Source organism: Oryctolagus cuniculus, chromosome 3 (genome assembly GCF_964237555.1).
Source record: "Oryctolagus cuniculus chromosome 3, mOryCun1.1, whole genome shotgun sequence".
Taxonomy (NCBI): domain Eukaryota; kingdom Metazoa; phylum Chordata; class Mammalia; order Lagomorpha; family Leporidae; genus Oryctolagus; species Oryctolagus cuniculus.
In genome coordinates this window covers 1,194,005-1,213,735 of record NC_091434.1, presented here as the reverse complement: position 1 = coordinate 1,213,735, position 19,731 = coordinate 1,194,005, and the positions used below count along the sequence as shown (strand labels likewise).

Below are 19,731 nucleotides of genomic sequence, written 5' to 3'. Positions count from 1 at the left end.
GCCAGCCCTCTGCTGTGGCCAGGGAGTGCAGTGGAGGATGGCCCAGGTGCTTGGGCCCTGCACCCCATGGGAGACCAGGAAAAGCACCTGGCTCCTGGCTCCTGCCATCGGATCAGCGCGGTGCGCTGGCCACAGCGCGCCGGCCACGGCGGCCATTGGAGGGTGAACCAACGGCAAAGGAAGACCTTTCTCTCTGTCTCTCTCTCTCACTGTCCACTCTGCCTGTCAAAAAAAAAAAAAAAAAAAAAAAGATGGCTCATACACGTTTAAGCCAAACGGAATCTCATACAACCAGAGACAGGAAGATGGTGAGGACTTGTGTGTGCAAAGATCCCCGCACGCGGGTGCAGGTGCACGGGGCAGAAGCGACACAGAAGGGTTTTATTCCTGCAGTCTGAACAGTGTACAAAACCTGTAGGGCAGGGAGACAGACAAAACCTGTGGGGCAGGGTTTTGTTCCGGCACAAACACAGCCACGAGGGTTCCAAGAGCTCGCACGCTGTGCCTTCGGCACCAGGACCTAAACCACAGGGCGACAGCTGTCTGCCAGAACACCGCTTCTGCAGTACAATGTTCAGATCGCTTATTTTCCTCCCATGAGTTTTAAAGCTCTGCGGAGTCGGAGAGAGGCAGGCAGACCGGAAGCTTCTCCCTCACGGTGGCAGCTTGAGCGGAGGGCGGCGCTCACTTGAGCCAGATCCACTTGTCACCCACGTCGGCGTTGTACCCGGGGCTGTACTTGCGGCCCGGCAGCTGTGGGAGGGAAGCCAGCACACAGAGTTTAGCACGACAGTGTTGGCCCAGCCCCCCAGCACCAGCGTCTGTGAGTGCTCCGCGTGAGGACGGAGACCCCACAGAGGCAGCCCTGCCTGCCAGGGGCTCCCGTCCTCAGGTGGGGAGCAGCACAGGACCCATACGACCCCTGTGTTCTCAATACGTCGGCAGCGGCAGGCACCGTGAGGGGCAGGTCGGGGGTGGCAGAGCCGTGGGGAACAAGAGCTTTCTTTCGGCTGCGACCGTCACGACGGGGAAGTTCCCTGGGGAAATCACCCGTGGGGTCGTCACTGTGGGGTCGTCACTGCGCTCTTTCCATGTCTGGCCAGAGAGAACTGACGGTGGGAGTGGCCCCGGCCCACGCTGAGCTCAGGGCGAGGAGCAGGTGGGAAACAGCAATGGGGACCCAGCAGGGCTGAAGGGAGCAGCGAGAAGAAACGACCCCTCCCACCCACCGACCCCTCCCACCCTGCCGCCCAGGCCTCCTGCTGGCTCCGCCCAGCTGGACCCAGGCAGGGCAAGGAGCCCCAGAGAGGCAGTTACAGAGGGTGGCCTCTGAGCACAGCACAGAGGGAGCTGGGGTGGCCACAAAACAGTGTCCCGGTCGCTAAGACCGTGAGTGAAGGAGGGGCAGGAAGGTCAGAGAAGGAAGCCCCTTCCCCTGGGAAGGCAGCCTCAGCGTGGTACCGCAGCAGGAAGGCAGGCAGCCCAGAGCGGCATGTGGCAGGGACAGTGTAGCCCAGAAGGGACAGCCGTGGGAACAGAATCAACGTGCACACCCACGTCTCCCACATCCTGTCCTCCCCAACCACCAGAGCCACTGCTTCCAACCAGCAAAAGGCCATTAGCAGCCGGCCACTGCACAGCCCGTCCGAGCTCGGCCGGCCGCTGCACAGCCCCGCCAGCCACTGCACAGCCCCGCCGGCCACTGCACAGCTCTGCCAGCCGCTGCACAGCCCCGCCAGCCACTGCACGCCCAGCCAGCCACTGCAGGCCCCGCCAGCCACTGCACGCCCCGCCGGTCACTGCACGCCCAGCCGGCCACTGCACGCCCAGCTGGCCACTGCACAGCCCAGCCAGCCACTGCACGCCCAGCCGGCCACTGCACGCCCAGTCAGCCCCCTCCAGCTCTCCACAGCGAGCACGCATGACACAGCCACCTCCAAGGCAGAGGACAGGGCCCCGGGAGCCGCCAGGGAGGCGGACTCTGGCCAGCTCCTTCAGGAGTTGGTGGTCTCAGGGAGACCAGACGGGGCTGTGTCGCTCACCAGTGACGCCAAGGCAGCTGCTGGCTCGGGCAGGGGTGTGTAGCTGCAGGGCAGACACTGGGAGGCGGTGCCACAGGCTCGGGAGGACCCCAGGCCGCTGCGCTGACTGTGTGCAGGCCTCAAGGCTCCAGCGAGAGCTCTGGCACAGGAGAGCTGTGGCTGACCCCTGTGACAGGTCCCCGGGCCTGGGTGGCAGGGAGGAGGAGCTGGTCTTCCTGGAGGGTGACCAATGGGCAGTGTGGGACCGGTCAGCAGCTAAGCAGACAGGGGTGGTGGGAGGGACGCGGCACCACAGGGATCGCGTGTCCAGGGTGACTGGGCGGAGATGTGGGGAGATGTTGCTGGGCCGTGGCCTGCAGCTCTGCAGTGGGGCAGGACACAGAGGACCTGCGGAAGGGACAGCGGCAGCACACGACTCCCGGGCCTTGCGCCAGGCAGCGGCCACGGCTATGGCCCACACTGGTGGGAGAAACCAAGGGAACAGAGACGAGGCCGGGGCTGCTGCTCCTCAGAGTGGACCTCAAATGCCAGGTGAGGGCACGTGTGCACGCACAGGTGGTGCACACACAGGTGTCCTCTGTGTGGGCCTCTGGGAGTGGAGTCCATGTGGTGCCCCCAGCCCTAGAAGCTGCACTGCAGGAGCTCATGTGGCGAAGGCACTGTCTGGGGGACTGGGTGGACCCCAGAGGGCAGGCGGTCATGGACACAGGAAGCGGAAAGGACAGACTGTGGCCGGGAGCCCGCCCACACCGCTGCGCAGTGCTGCCAAACCCGGCACTAAGAGGACACAGTGACACGACACTCACAGGGACGCCGGCCGTGTCTGTGCAGCAGAGGAGAGAGAACAGCACAGGACAGCGGCCAGAGCGGGGGCGCTGGCAGAGCCAGGCCTCCAGGCACTCCTGCCCAGCACTGCGCATCAGCACAGCTGTGGGCAGTGGGCAGCGGCCAGATGAGAGCAGGGACAGCTGTCGACAGGTCTCGGAGGGGCCCCACCACTAAGCACGTTCCTCTTACCCCAGGAGCAACCAGAGTGCTGAACCGAAAGCTGCCACGGTTCACACTGCCAGCCGCACACCCCACAGGTCCCTCGTGCCTGCACACGGGCGGTCACTTCACCTCGTCCCCAAGCTCAGGAGCAGCCACAGCAGCCCTTGGAGGACGGGCTATTTGCAGCTTTGCAAACTGATTTTAAACGGGAGCAAATAAAACTAGCACAGCAGCACACCCACTGGGCCCAGCCAGGGTCTATTAACCCCACGGAATCCGCTCTCTGCACTCCATGGGTGGCATCGAACTGGCGGGGGGCCCTCAGATCCTGGGGCTCTCTTCCCAGTGCTGCTGAGCCAGCTGGCACCTCCGGGAGGGTTCCCATTTAGAACACTCCACACGGAGAGACTGCAAAGTCAGCTTCTGGTTCTGCATGAGCACTTCACGCCAGCACTGGCCAAAACCCAGTGCACACTCACCCCACTAGGAAAGCCATCTCAGATGCTTGGGAGAGACCACCAGGCCCTCTCTCTGCAGGCAGCGGGATCCCAGGGACCACGCGGGCCCCTCCCATATGGGCAGCAGGATCCGCAGAGACCACGCAGGCCCCTCCCACACAGGCCACGGAATCCCAGAGACCACGCAGGCCCCTCCCACACTGGCCACGGGATCCTAATGACTACCAGGGCTCTCACACACAGCAGTGGAATTCCAGAGACCACACGGGCCCCTCCCACACAGCCACAGAATCCCAGAGACCACGCAGGCCCCTCCCGCACAGGCCACGGAATCCCAGAGACCACACAGGCCCCTCCCACACAGTCAGTGGGATTTCAAAGACCATGCAGGCTCTTCCCACACTGGCCACGGGATCCTAATGACTACCGGGGCTCTCCCACACAGCAGTGGAATTCCAGAGACCACGCGGGCCCCTCCCACACGGGAAGGGTGTGTAAATGGTTAGGGGGACAAGTATGCAGTCAGTACTCCAGGAGCAGCCCACACACACACTTGACAGGCACAGGTGTGAGCACCTGCTGAGTGCACGCAGGGCGGCTCCAGGAGGGAGGACGCCCCCCACGCGCACAGGGAGCCCCGCAGGTGAGGGGACTTCCTCCCCACAGCTCTTGGACTCGGGAGACTCACGGCCCCCTTCAGAGGCTGTTTTCCCACCCCTCCCGCTGAAAATAAAAAACCGAGTTTACTGAAGTGGGGCGGAGCCACAGTAAATCACAAACCCACACGTGACCTGGGGACGGAGCTCTTCACCTCATGGGTCAGCTGCCTGCTCGGGGGTGTTGGGGCTGGCAGAGAGCACTCCCAGGCAAGCCTACACAGAGAGGGGCACTGGAGTGCACACGCAGCCTGTCTGGGGTCCAAGCACCTTCCTCTCTGGGCAAAACGCCACCATGCGGGACACGAGGCAACCACACAACACGAGGTATGGGGAAGGGGCTGTCACCCTCGACTTCTCTATCCACTGAAATCACGGGCCAAAGTGAACCTGAGACAAATACATACCCTCAGACAGCAGCTAACAGAAGCCATCGCTCCCAGACCCGTGCGAGGAGCCACTGCTGAGAACTCACTCAGGCAGAAGATGAGGATGCTGGGTACAAACTTACATCCACCCGGAGGAGCGAGGCCGTCAGCAATGGTAGGCACGGGGTGGCGCGGTGGCGCAGGTAAGCCCTGCCTGCCACGCCCCCTCTCCATCCTGGACTGAAGGCTCGAGTCCTGACTGCTGCAGCCTGCTAACACACCTGGGAGAGCGGCAACGACGCGCAAGTGCTCAGGCCTCTGCCACCCCTGTGGGAGACCCAGATGGAGCTCCTGGCCCCGGCTTTGGGCTGGCCCACGCCTGGTTGTTGGAGCCGTCTGGGGAGTCAACCAGCAGAGGGAAGCTCACTCTCTTTCTCTCTTCCTCTGTCACTCTGCTCTTCAAATAAATAAATACAATAAATCTTAAAAAAAATAAGAAAAAAAGGAGAAATGGTAGTTGTGGGGGGAAAACCTAAGATTAAACAAATTCAGGGTGGTCATTTGGCGCAGCAGCCACATCCCCGGAGCGTGCGCCTTGCCTGTCTCTGCTCCTCTGCTCCCAGTCGGCTTCCTGGTAGCGCACAGCCTGGCAGGCGGCGGCGGCGGCAAGTACTCGCGTCTGCCATCCGCTGGAGGAACCTGGATGGAGCGCTGGGCTCCAAGACAGCCTGGCCCCAACATGGCTTTTATGGGCATTTGGGGAATGAGCCAGAGGACAGAAGGTCTCTCTCTCTCACCATCTCTGTGTTTCAAACACAATGAAAAGAGAAAGCAAGCATTTAAACCGAGAGGTCTACTGCACACGCAGAAGCCGTGAGCGAGCGCACGGGGAAGGGTGAGGCCGGGCTGTCTGGAAGGCGGCTGCGCGTGTGAAGTGGTGGAACTCCTGCAGTTTGCAAGCCAACTGTGACAAGCTGAAGACAGCCTGAGGAAGGAAATAAAGCAAGCCTACCAAGAAAACAAAATGGAGGCACAGAAAGCAATCCTAAGAAGCCGGGAAAAGGGGGAAAATGCAACTCCGAACCTCACTGGCTACAGGGCTGTGCCGTCGGGTGAGCAAGAGCAGTTTCTGGGCTGGGAGACGTCACTGCGGCCAACACCACAGATGCCACGGGCACACGTGTTCACGTGGACGGTCCCCTAGGTGCACCCTGGTCCTCCTCTTTCCTCCATGCTTCTGCAGCCTCCAGGTACTGTCACGGGGCGTGGGACCTCCAGGTACTGTCACGGGGCACAGTCCCTCAGGTACTGCCACGGGGCACGGTGCCTCAGGTACTGTCACAGGGCGCGGGACCTCTAGGTACCGTCATGGGGCATGGTGCCTGAAGGTACTGTCACGGGGCATGGTGCCTGAAGGTACTGTCATGGGGCATGGTGCCTCAGGTACTGTCATGGGGTGCGGGACCTCCAGGTACTGTCACGGGGTGCGGGACCTCCAGGTACTGCCATGGGGTATGGTGCCTCCAGGCACTGTCCTTGGGGCACGGTCCCTCAGGTATTGTCCTTGGGGCATGGTGTCTCCAGGTACTGTCCTTGGGGCACAGTCCCTCAGGTACTGCCATGGGATGCAGTACCTCCAGACACTGTCATGGGGCATGGTGCCTCCAGACACTGTCATGGGGCGTGGTGCCTCCAGGTACTGTCTCTGGTGCGTGGAACCTCCAAGGACTGTCATGGGTCACAGTCCCTCAGGTACTGTCTTGGGGCATGGTGCCTCCAGGTACTGTCATGGGGCGCCGTGCTCCAGGTACTGCCATGGAGCACAGTCCCTCAGGTACTGTCTTGGGGCATGGTGCCTCCAGGTACTGCCATGGAGCACAGTCCCTCAGGTACTGTCATGGGGCGCCGTGCCTCCAGGTACTGCCATGGAGCACAGTCCCTCAGGTACTGTCTTGGGGCATGGTGCCTCCAGGTACTGCCATGGAGCACAGTCCCTCAGGTACTGTCATGGGGCATGGTGCCTCCAGGTACTGCCATGGAGCACAGTCCCTCAGGTACTGTCATGGGGCGCCGTCCCTCCAGGTATGGTCATGGTGTATGGAACCTCCAAGGACTGTCATGGGGCGCATTTCCATCCTGGGAGCCGCCCTGGGGACCTTCAATGACACTCACAGCTTCTCAGCTTAGAGAGCTTTCCTGGGGGACCCGGATGCCAGCACCGAACCCTCTGCCTCCTGGGCTGTATTAAACACAATCGACTCCTCTGTCTCAACACTCTGAGGACTTTACACTAAACAGCTCTGCAGTGATTTGGGAATTCCAATTTCCAACTCCCATTTTCCATTATTAAATATAAATGTTAATGAGTTCTGCTTAGAATTTTTCATTAATTTTAAAGAAGAGCATTGTAGAAATTATGGTCGTCATTTCTTCATGTACAGTTTTCCTAAACTTTCATCACTGTATAGCATAAATGAATCTAATAAAATCGAAGTCACAATTTCCCATTTGATCAGAATCCGTATTGAGAAAACGCCCTGCGGGTGCCCGTCTGTGCAGCTGGGAAGGGCTCGGCGCTGCACCCCTAGAGAACCTGGGCTGAAGCCTCAGCTTGGCTTGCACTTCTGGCTTCCTGCTAGTGCACGCCCTGGGAGGCAGCAGTGACGGCTCGCGCAGGGGGCCACCATGTGGGAGACCCGGATGGAGTTCCTGCTTCCTGGCTTCGGCCTGGCCCAGCCCAGCCCCGGGTGTTGTGGGCGTCTGGTGAGTGAACCAACAGACAGGAAATCTGTCTTTCAAATAAGTAAAATAATCATTTGAGCAGCATGCTAAAAAAATCTATTTTGAAAGTGTCTCCTATTTTTATAAAAAATATTCATTCATTTGAAAGTCAGAATTACACAGAGAGAAGAGAGGCAGAGAGAGGGAGAGTGGTTTTCCATCCGATGGTTCACTCCCCAGATGGCCTCAACAGCCAGAGCTGGACCGATCCAAAGCCAGGAGCCAGGAGCTTCTTCCAGATCTCCCACATGGGTGCAGGGGCCCAAGGACTTGGGCCATCTTCTACTGCTTTCCCAGGCCATAGCAGAGAGCTGGATTGGAAGAGGAGCAGCCGGGACTAGAACCGGTGCCCACATGGGATGCCAGTGCCTCAGGCCAGGGCGTTAACCAATTATGCCACAGCGCCGGCCCCGTGTCTCCTATGTTTAACACACAAACACTACATCCTATTATAAACACATCCATCTTTAACTATAAATTCATCGCAATGAACATCAGTATCATACAGCTGAAGTGTCTCAATCCCATTAACTCTTATTAGCTGGGAATGATTTTAAAAAAAAGCTCCTAAGTATTTGTTTAAATCCCTCAAAACAGTAAACAGTCTGCTTTCAAAAAGTTGTGGAACACACACAAGTGGCACTTCAACAGTGCCACAGCCGGCACCACGGACACCTGGCAATCAGCACCCACAGAAGTCCACCCTCCGCGCTCGCTTTCCCTCCCGGGGACGCGTGCTGTGACGCTCCTCACACACGAGCTGGGACGTGCAGCCCACAGCTGCCCTGCGGCACGGAGCCACACAGGGCGGGGAGCCCTCCTCTGTAGCCCTGAGGAGCCCCGCCTCCTGGTGGGCTCGGGAAGGCGTGAGCACCGCCCTCGGAGCTCAGGGGAGCCACCGCTGCACTGTGAATCTGTGTAACACAGGAGCTGTGAGGGAGGCGGCGCCACGAGGGACTCCAGCACAGGTGGGCCTGGCCTGGCTTCAACACGTTCAGATAAATTAACCCCAGCACTCTGCTGCTCGTTCCAAGTTTGTCTGTCGGTGTGAATTCTATAGAGGTCAAGAACGTGCAGTGCTAACATATTTAACGACTTCTATGTATGCACACATGTACACACACATGTACGCATATATCTGAACAAAGACAGAGGGGTGGGGGGAGACAGAGATCTTTTACCAGCTGGTTCACTCCCCAAATGGCCACGTGGCAGGGTCTGGACCAGGCTAAAAACAGGAGCCTGGAACTCCATCCGTGCCTCCCCCAGGGGCTCACGTACTTGGCCACCCTCCACTGCTTTCCCAGGCGCATGAGCAGAGCTGGGTCAGAAGATGAGCTCCCTGGACTGGAAGAGGCGCTCAGACGTGGGACTCCGGCACCACAGGTGGCAGCTCAACCCACTGCACCACAACCCAGTCCCAAACATATTTAAAGCGATTTGAAAACATCTCTATTTTTAAATGGCAAAGATGGGGGCCCGCATGATGCAGCTATGGGTTAAACTGATGTGTGACTGACTGCATCTTGTATCAGAACCCTGGTCAGTGTTCCAGCTGCTCCATTTCCAATCCAGCTGCTCGCTAATGCACCCGGGAGAGCAGATGATGGCCCTGCATCCCCTGTCAGAAGCTTGGTCAGTGTTCCAGCTGCTCGCTAATGCACCCGGGAGAGCAGATGATGGCCCTGCATCCCCTGTCAGAACCCTGGTCAGTGTTCCAGCTGCTCGCTAATGCACCCGGGAGAGCAGATGATGGCCCTGCATCCCCTGTCAGAACCCTGGTCAGCGTTCCAGCTGCTCCAATGCTAATGCACCCGGGAGAGCAGATGATGGCCCGAGTCCTTGGACCTCTGGCATCTATGTGGGAGACGCAAACGAAATTCTGACTTTGGCCTGGTCCAGCCCTGGCCATTGTGGCCATTTGGAAGCAGATGGAAGATCTCTCTCTGCCTCTCAAATAGATATATATTCTTAAAAAATGGCAGAGAAGGGGCTGATATGGCGGCACAGCAGGTTAAGCTGCCGTGTGCAACACCAGCATCCGTACGGGCACCAGTTTCAGTCCCGGCTGTTCCACTTCCGATCCAGCTTCCTGCTAATGCACTTGGGAAAGCAGCAGAGGATGACCCAACTCTTTGGGCCTCTGCACCCACGTGGGAGACATGGATGGAGCTCCAAGCTCCTGGCTTTGGCCAGGTCCAGCGCCCTTGTGCCAGCGCCATTTGGGGAGTGAACCAGATGAAGATCTCTCTTACTCTCTGTGACTCTGCCTTATTCAAATAAATAAATAAAATCTTTTTTTAAAATGGCAAAGAACTTGGTAATGAAAATGAAAACAATGTGAGACAGTAAAGAAATAAAAACAGCAGGAGAGAAAGTCGAAGATCCTGTTGTCCTGGCAACTGTCTCGGTCGGTCACTTCCACGGAGGGAGCACAGGATGTTAATGGCATCCGACCTCCTTGAACTGGACCAACAGCAGCAAAGCAGGAAGCAAATCAGCTGCGCCCAGGGAGGACTGTGCAGGAGCACAGGGCCTGCCGCGCGGCCTGGGTGCCACGGCGAGCAGCAGTGTCGCACGCGCCTCAGTGTGCTAAGACGGTGCACACAGTGGGTGGTCGCTAACCGAACACACGGCTCTGGGTGGAAGCTGGGATTCCCAAGGCGCCTGAGCGTCCACGCTGCGCAGGCCCTGAAGAGTGGACAGACATGAGAGTCACCAGAACGCAGTGACCCAGCGATAGAACCAGTCAAACATGCCCAAGTCAGGGGCGGGTTCTGTGGCGTGCAGGTACCGCCTGCAACACGGGCACCCCATATGACACCAGTTTGAGTCCTGGCTGCTCCATTCCAGCTCCCTGCTAATGGCCTGGGAAAAGCAGCAGAAGATGGCCCAAGTGTTTGGGCCCCGGCCACCCACCGGGAGAACCGGATGAAGCTCCTGGTTCCTGGCTTCAGCCTGGACCAGCGCTGGTCACTGCTGGTCACTGGGGAGTGAACCACCAGACAGATCTTTCTATATATATAACTCTCTTTCAAGTAAATAAAATCTTCAAAAACTGTGCAGGTCAGAGGACGAACAAAACAAAAACAAAATAATTCCTTCTCGTGTGAGCATCTAGGGTCTCTCGCTCTACAAAGGCCTTTCTTTGCCGTGTCCTGTCACCAACACAGCTGGGGAGGGGGACGCACCCACCACGGGAGGGCCCACACAAAGCCACGAGCCCCACCATCTGTGCCACATCACCAACACGGCCGGGGAGGAGTACACACCCACCACGGGAGGGCCCACACAAAGCCACGAGCCCCACCATCTGTGCCACATCACCAACACGGCCGGGGAGGAGTACACACCCACCACGGGAGGGCCCACACAAAGCCACGAGCCCCACCATCTGTGCCACATCACCAACACGGCCGGGGAGGAGTACACACCCACCACGGAAGGGCCCACACAAAGCCACGAGCCCCACCATCCGTGCCACGTCAGCAACACGGCCGGGAGGGGTACGCACTCACCACGGAAGGGCCCCTGTGGAGCTTGGAGCAGCACACCGTGCCAGGAGCCATCACCATACAACCTCTGCTCATCTCCACCAGGGCACAGCCACCACGGTGCCTCCCACGGCAATAGTGTACAGCCCAGGTCACTGCAGTGGCACAGTGCTAGCTGGCCTGGCTCCAGCCTCTCTCCTCTGAATCCCACACCCCCAGACCCCACCCGCCATCCCTTCCAAGACCTCTGCTTGTTTCCACCCCTCCCTCCCCCGCAGGCCATGGCACCAGAGGAATGGTGGTGACCTCCTGGCTCCCAACCACAGCATCACCGAGGGGCTTCCCGGTGCCTCTGGAGTGTGGCCCCTGCTAGTGCCCTCGGAAGCCCCTCACCACCATCAAATGCCTTCTTAACAACCACCCCATGTCCTCCATCGAGCAGGGACCCTGAGCAACTTCCCTGCCTTGTTCTGTTTTCCAGTCTCTAAAATCTACCTCAGTCAACGACTTATTCTGAATAAAGCCCATAAATGATTAAAACCTGCCCATCTTGAGTCCTGGCTCAAATTCCAAGCTCCCTGAGAGGCCCTCTGACCTTGCCCTGCACTGGCTCTCGGGGCTGTTTGAGCAGCAGCAGGTTCCCTCCACAGACGACACGATCACCCGAGACAGACACGGCGAGGTGTAGTCTGACGCCAGCAGAGCTCCGTGCTGCAGGGCTGTGCCCGAGACACCTGGCCCCACACAACACTAAGCGCACAAAGGCAACCACACGGGAGAAGGCCTGCAGCTGACGCCCCATGGGAAGCGGGGACTGGGAGGGCCCAGTGGGTGTTGGCAAGAAGGTGAGCCTTCAGCAACCAGAGCCAGCAGGGGTCAGCCCACAGCCGCACTCACTGACCAGGGGGCAGGCTCCAGGTCTCATTTCACACCTGGCCACCCCACCCATCGCCACAGCCTCGCTGAAGACCAGGTGTGAGGTCGTGGGAGACAAGCAGGGATCTGCCTGGTCTCGGTCCCTGGGAATGTCCTTGCCTTCTTGCAGGGTGGTCTGGCACCTGGTGAATGGAGGCCCCTCTGTTCAGGATACCCACTCCGTCCACCACCTGCCCCTCGTACCTCCCCCACCCCTCCCTAGCTCCCACCCTCGTCTATAAACACCCTCCTGCCTTTGTCTCTAAGAACAGCCAAGAAGCTTGATGCTCCCGAAACCTGGCAGGTGCGCTGGCTAGCCGGGCACCAAGGCCAGGCTCAGCTGGCTCAGCTCCCCTCCTGCCCTCCTGGGCGTCTGAGACGGGGGCTCCGAGGGCTGGCAGGCCAGGGCCCCCATGGCCCTTCCTGACCACGCTGACAGACCGGCCCAGGCGAGTTCCGCAGACGCCAGCCCCACGGAGACGTCGGCCCCGGGCGCTTCTGCCGCTTCCCACGAGGGGGTGCAACGGCCACACCAGCTGTACTCATCGCCGTCGTGACAGAATTCAATTGTGCTTTGTGAAAACTGTCTGGAGAGGAAGGCTGCTGATCGAGACGGCCGGCACGGGTACCAAGGGGAGGTGCTACGGTGCCGTCTGCTCACCCGCTGGGGGCGGGCCCTGGTTCTGCCTTCCCACTGGCTTTCACACGTCTTAAAACCCTGTCCTAAAACTTCTGCTTATAAACGAACTCGCGCTCCAATAAAGCACATGACGGAACACCTTGGAAGCCTGCTGCGGTCGGCACCCAGCAGGGCAGGGCCGCGTCCCAGGCATCTCCGGGCGTCTCCGGGCCTCTCCAGGCCTACTCGAGGCCCGGCTCCTTCACTACCCCAGGCCAGGTCAACCCAGGGCCACGATGTACACGGGGACACGTGAACCCTTGTACTGGTGATCACACACCTCTGATGGCTCCCGCACCCTCCCAGGATCACACATGCTGGTCTAGAAGTGAGAACAGCAGCCAGGCCCCCACCACCCAGCTGGGGGCTTGCTCTCCCACCCCTTCCCCATTCCTGGCCTTGGATCCTCCCACAGTGGTTTGTGCAGGAGACGGCAACACTGGCACTTGTTAACAGGGGCTTGGGAGGAGGGCGGTGGCCAGTTTTTCGGTCACAGCACAGGTCTCTCCACCTCTCATCTGAGCCGCCCCTTGACTGCCACCTCTGTCCCTAAGCCAACGTCCAATCTGACAAGCGGAGTGGCCTGCCACCTCAAAACACTCCCATGGCCCCGCCCCGTCTCGCCCCTGCTCCCTGTGGCCCTGCCCCATGAGTCTGGGCACACTGGGCTCTTCTCTGTTCTCACAGGAGGCCGCATGTGCCTGCGGCCACCACGTGTCCTGGGGCGAGTCCGTCCACCCTCAGCTCCCCGACTGGGCGGGACACCACAGCTCCAGCACTCGGAACACACCTGGCACACCACCACCTGCTGAGCGCAGTGCGGAGACAGCTGCGTCTGGCACGCGTGTCCGAGATGCAGGTGGCAGCGAGTGCTTGGGACACGCACTCCACTATCTAGCCCCACGATGCAGCACTACCTCCTGGATGGAATCTGAGCACAACAAAAGGCAGAACTCTTTCCTCTGCCCGAGGGCTGGGGATTTAATGACTTCTCCAGCTGGGGATCGTTCGCTAGGCAAACACTGAGCACACAGAACGCAGCATTTCCAGTCGGACGCGCTCTGTAGGACGGACACGGGACTCGGCACCACCACAGGCCTCAGGGTCACAGACAGCTCTGGCGCCTTCCTCCCCCTGCATGGCGGCAGCCCTGACGGCCTGCAAGCCTCCTGGCAGAAAACCACCAGAAACGCTTTCACCGCGCTGCCGAGCTCTGCAAGGGCCCACAGGGGCCGAGGGTGGAGACTGCGGGAGCCAGGGCGGGGCGCGGAGGCTGAGCTCCCACCACACTGCCAGCTGCGGGAGCAGAGGCGACGCCGGTGTCCAGCTGAGGTGCGGCAGGAGCCCCGGCTGGGTCTGCGGTGGGAGCTGCTCCCCCACTTCTGCTAAGAATCTGCTCAAACGGCTGACGGCCTCCCGGGCCCAGCACCCAAAGCACCACACACCCCTGCTTCTCAGGACCCTGAGCAGGGCAGCAGAGCAGGTGGACAACGGGCAACAGGCCTGGGACGCGTCACACCACCACCGTGTGTGTCAGGCCCGTCTGCAGGGCGCCTGTCCCTCTGCGGCCGTCACACCACCACCGTGTGTGTCAGGCCCATCTGCGGGGTGCCTGTCCCTCTGCGGCCATCACACCACCACCGTGTGTGTCAGGCCCGTCCGCGGGGCGCCTGTCCCCCTGCGGCCATCACACCACCACCGTGTGTGTCAGGCCCGTCCGCGGGGCGCCTGTCCCCCTGCGGCCATCACACCACCACCGTGTGTGTCAGGCCCGTCCGCGGGGCGCCTGTCCCCCTGCGGCCATACTCAGTAAGCAACAGATAAAAGCCCCCGACACAGGGCTGGGACCTGAAGTCTGCCCCAAGGAAAGAAGCAGCGTTGCCAACAGAATCAGAGACCCCCAGACCAGGCACTGCCAGATACAGGATCAGATTTCGAACCAGCCAGCAGCACGCAGAAAGCACTGGGATAAATATAAACTTCAAGTCTAGACCCATCTTGCTGAACTAAAACACCAAAGACAGAAAGATCCTGAAAGAGAAGAGGAGACCACAGCTTTAAAAACAAAGGTCAGAGCACAGCTCCTCGGGGCTGGTGCTGCGGTGCAGAGCTCAGGGGCCACCTGCAGTGCCGGCATCTTGTCCTGGCGCTGGCTGGAGTCCTGCTGCTCCACTTCTGCTCCGGCTCCTGCTATGGCCTGGGAAGGCAGTAGAAGATGCCCAGCGCCTGGCCCCTGCACCCACGTGGGAGACCAGGAAGAGATCTCAGCTATTGGCTTCGGCCTGGCCTAGCTGTTGCAGCAACTTGAGGAGTGAAGACTTATTTCTCTTTCAAGTAGAAAATAAACAAACGTTTAAACACCTATGAGCCGGGCATCCCCAGGCGCAGGGCCGCCTCCTCGTGCCTCGTGAGCATCTGCTAGCACGGACGAGCACACCTGAGTTTCCCATGCAGCTCTGAGGTATGCTTTTTGAATTTTATTATCTTTACAACATTAACTGGGATTGCACAGATTTCTCCTGTTTGTGGACTTTGGCTAAAACACAGAATATATTTTCAACATCTAAAAAACAAACAAAACAACCTCCTAGAAAGGGTGGTGACCTTCCACGGACACTGCTGTGGGCCTCGTCCAGGAAACAAGCACCCTGCCCGTGCCAGCCCCTTCCCTTCCTGTTCCCGTGGAGCCCGCGGCAGGGCAGGTGGGCCGCGCTCTCCGTGGAGCCCGCGGCAGGGCAGGTGGGCCGCGCTCTCCGTGGAACCCGTGGAAGAGCAGGTGGGCCGCGCTCTCCGTGGAGCCCGCGGCAGGGCAGGTGGGCCGCGCTCTCCGTGGAACCCGTGGAAGAGCAGGTGGGCCGCGCTCCCCGTGGAGCCCGCGGCAGGGCAGGTGGGCCGCGCTCTCCGTGGAACCCGTGGAAGAGCAGGTGGACCGCGCTCTCTGTGGAGCCAGCGGCAGGGCAGGTGGGCCGCGCTCTCCGTGGAGCCCGCGGCAGGGCAGGTGGGCTCCACAGCCACAAGCTCCTGACAACCAGCTTTGTGTCTGTCCTACCTGAGCAGTCTTGTCTCTGACAAAAGCCCGATTTTTAATTTCTTTCGTCTTGCATCTTTGTAAAGTGCATAAAGCAAAGCCTGAACCCTCGTCTAAAAAGCTTTCCTCTCAGATCTTCACTTCTTCTTTTTTCTTTTTTTTTTCTTTTGACAGGCAGAGTTAGACAGTGAGAGAGAGAGACAGAGAGAAAGGTCTTCCTTCCGTTGGTTCACCCTCTAAATGGCCGCTATGGCCAGCACACTGCACCGATCCAAAGCCAGGAGCCAGGTGCTTCCTCCTGGTCTCCCACATGGTGCAGGGCCCAAGCACTTGGGCCATCCTCCACTGCCTTCCTGGGCCACAGCAGAGAGCTGGTCTGGAAGAGGAGCAACCAGAACAGAATCTAGCGCCCCAACCGGGACTAGAACCCGGGGCGCCGGCACCACAGGCAGAGGATTAGCCAAGTGAGCCACAGCGCCGGCCTTCACTGCTTCTTACAACGTGCAGTTCCAGAAAGCAGTCTTTGGCAATTCAAATTGTACAGTGACTTACTAAAACTCAGAGCCTCAAACTCTGACAGGACAGGAGCACAGTCCACAGCCTGACTCCCCCAGGGAGGGGGCTCCTCATACTGCTGCCGCTGCCCTTCCTGGAGAGGACCTACAGCCCATGGGGGATGGGGGGCGCAGTCCACACACAGCCTGTCTCTCTGGGCCAGGGGGCTCCCTATACTGCTGCCCCTGGCCTGCATGGACGGGACACACTGCCCTTGAGGGATGGGGAGCACAGTCCACAGCCTTTCTGGGGCGGGGGCTCCTTACACTGCTGCCTCCCACCTGCCTGGACAGGACGTACAGCCCTTGGGGCATGGGGGGCACAGCCCACAGCCTGTCTCCCCTGGGGACTCCTCACACTGCTGTCCCTGGATTGCCTGGACAGGACGCACCACCCTTGGCTCAGGTCCTGTCTCCAGATCGTCCTTCTCCCTGCCCACTGTGCGCCAGGCTGGCTTCTGCCTCCCACCGTGGCTGACGCAGGCAGGAGAGACGAGAACGCAGTCACAAACCAGCGAGAAGGACCAATCTGCCTTCCTGCCGCGGCCTCCACAGCTGACAGTGGGCTGTCTGCGAGGGAAGGAAACAGCACTTACATGACAGTGGCACTGTCAGAGTGTGCTGTGACGCAGGCTGCTTCACCCTCACACTCGGTGGACACTGTAGCCGGACCACCTGTCAGATCAGACAACCACACAAGGACAAGCCCTGTCCTTCCAACTTCTGTCACCAAATCTCTTGGTCCCCTGCCTGGGGACCATGCTGAGCCCTCTATGGGGTGAGTTGGAGAACTTAAAAAAAAAAAAGGGCCGGCGCCGTGGCTCAATAGGCTAATCCTCCTCCTAGCGGCGCCGGCACACCGGGTTCTAGTTCAGTAACTTGGAATAGCACGCCCAGTAGATTCCTCCCAAGAAGGCAACAAGCAAAGCAAGAGAAGACAGCAAAGGACATAAGAACATGGTGGACAGGCCCAGCACGGGGCCCACAGAGGCCCAGAACAGAGCCCACGGAGGCCCAGCACGGGGCCCCCGGAGACCCAGCACGGGGCCCCCGGAGACCCAGCACGGGGCCCACGGAGACCCAGCACGGGGCCCACGGAGGCCCAGCACGGGGCCCACGGAGGCCCAGCACGGGGCCCACGGAAGCCCAGCACGGGGCCCACAGAGGCCCAGAACAGAGCCCACAGAAGCCCAGCACAGGGCCCACAGAAGCCCAGCACAGGGCCCACAGAAGCCCAGCACAGGGCCCACTGAGACCCAGCACGGGGCCCACGGAAGCCCAGCACGGGGCCCATGGAAGCCCAGCACGGGGTCCTTGAAGGCCCAGTGCAGAGCCCACCGGATCCCAAGGAGAGCAGAGGGAAACGCAGCAACAGTGGCATGGACGTGACTGTCAGCCATGGGCCAGCATGTGCCAAGTGCCAGCAAAGTGGGACAGACAGAGGTGCACACCACGTACAGTCTACATAGCACAAGGCTTCACACAAGCCAGAAGGTCCTTCCACAGACCCTGCCAGAGAAACAGGGAGCATTATCTTCCCATGAGCAACACCATACGTGTCCTTACGAGCGATAAGAAAGCCAGAGGCGTGGGTGCGGGAAACTCAGAGGTGCTGAAGGAGAAAACTGGCGATTTGGAGTTCTGTCCTTGATGAAAACGTTCTTCCGGAATGAGAACCACTGGGCCGGACGGCTCTGCACCTGCACAGGTTGGGTGGAGCACACGGTCCAGGGAGCAGCAGTGGCCGAGGGAGGAGCAGATCACACACAGGGTGGCTGATCCAGCAAGAGAAAGGAGGTCCAGGGAGCCAGGTCTCCCCCCGTGAGGAGGAGCCAGGACCACAGCACGCTGTGAGGACCCTGCTCGCTGTAGCAGGAGACACCGCGTGGATCCACGGTCTGCACGTACAGGGAAACACTGAAATAAACGTCCTACATACACAGGAAGCCGGGACTCCTCCCCGACACGAATGACTAAGAGAACTGAAAATGGGGGAAAAGAATATGCTTCTGTACACTGGATGCTGCTGATACAGGAACGGCGGATTTGGGAAAAATCCCAGCTTGGCATCAGCACAGTAATCATCAGTCCAGCCGAGAGAGCCAGGGGTGCAACAGCACCCGAAGGCCATCCCGCAGGCTCCAAGCACCTGGCCAGCCCGCGTGCGGGCGTCACCTGCAGACACAGGCGATTCGAGCAGCGGGGGAGGCGTTCTCTGACGCTCCCACAGGACCCACAGCCCAGACCTCCCCGGGGAACAACACCCGGGAGACAAACTGAGGGGTGGCGAAGGCACTGACTTTGCTGTCCTCACAGCCTCAAGCCCTGAACACGAAGAAAACCCAGAGGAAGGGGCCCAGCCTCAGACCAGAGACAGATCCGGCACAACACGGGGCTGGCCGAGCCCCCAGAGCCAGGGCTGAGAGCAGGAGGTGCCGTCTCAGGGCCTGTTTCCCAACACCGGCAGCTCGGGCCAGGGCTGGGGAAAGTAGCGCTGTGCGGAGACTCTCCAACCTCACTGGACGTCAGGATCGGACAGAGTGCTTGCCACACCCACTCAGCATCCGAGCCCAGGGCCAGTGTCCCCGTCAGCGACCCAGAGAAGCTCACAGGGCCACGCACTGAGAGCCACACGACCACGTGCCTGAAGGAAACGGCACAGCGTGCTAACTCAGTCTCTTAGCCATGTGCTCCTTGTCATTTTTAAAGTTTGAAATACTTCAAAGCACCAAACAGGTATAAAATGAAGATCAGGTAAAGACCACTGTGGACAATCAGTGTGAGGACGTGCTGTCAGCAGAGGCCAACGACGGTGGAACAGCTGCAGCTGCACAGGCTGGGGGAGGGGTCAGGGCCGTGGCTGCAGGCTCGGCCACGTGGAGCCACCCCACAGGCCCGGAGCAGCAGTGCCACAGCTGGGCGGCTGGAGTTGGGGATTCCGTGGTCTGGCTCTGTTCTGCACTGGAAAACGACTCATGCACGCCAGCCTTCCAGAAATCCAAGAAGAGTATTTGAACTACAGGCTTATCACTTGAAGCTATTAAAAGAATGACAAGTAGCAAGCAGAGGGGGATGAACGGAATAATCATTTTTAAAAATCCAAATAAAGAAAGGAAGAAAGGAAAAATAATACATAGGAGAAGCAGGAAAAATACACATGGCATGACAGGCTACAGAAGCGCGTGTTGATGCCTGCTGTGATGTGAGCAGGTAACTATTATAAACGCTTAACGTGGCACAGAATTTAAACAACTATTTACAGGCTATAGGATACTCACATGAAATATAAAGACACAGAGAGGTTAAAATGAAAATATGTAGGGGAAAAACCTCCATCAGGCAAATACTAGCTGAAGAAAGTTCTAAATGCTACATAAATTTGAATAAAACAAACTTTAAGGTAAGAATCACCTCTGAAGATAAACAGAAAAATTCTGAAATGTACAAAGGGAAATACTACCAAGATAGCGATTCTAATTTAAATCCATCTAATCTTACAGCCCCAAAACACACAAACTCCGACAGGCTTCCGGGGAGGCACAGACCCAGCACGAGGAGGCACCACCACACCTCCCCTTGCAGGAAGGGCCTCCAGGCAGGCTCCGCAGGAGGGAGACAGGGCTGCAGAGAGGCCGGCCCAGGAGACCAGCAGGAAGCCCCGGGCAGCCTGGGCACACAGGGAGTGGCGACGCAAGGACAACGAAGCCACAGGGGAGACAGACCCCGCAGGGTCTGTCTGGGCCGGTCACACGTGGTCCGGTCTGGG

General features: G+C 59.4%; 1 protein-coding gene across 2 annotated transcripts in view; it reads right to left on the bottom strand.

Moving 5' to 3' along the window:
- Positions 1 to 362: 362 nt before the first annotated feature.
- NDUFA10 (NADH:ubiquinone oxidoreductase subunit A10) overlaps positions 363 to 19,731 on the bottom strand; it is a 45,579-nt gene continuing 26,210 nt past the window's right edge. For both annotated transcript variants that reach the window (XM_051840752.2, XM_051840753.2), the window contains one exon: positions 363 to 753. In XM_051840752.2, the coding sequence (XP_051696712.1) occupies positions 685 to 753 (69 nt within the window). In that variant the 3' untranslated portion in view covers positions 363 to 684. The remainder of the gene's footprint in view (positions 754 to 19,731) is intronic.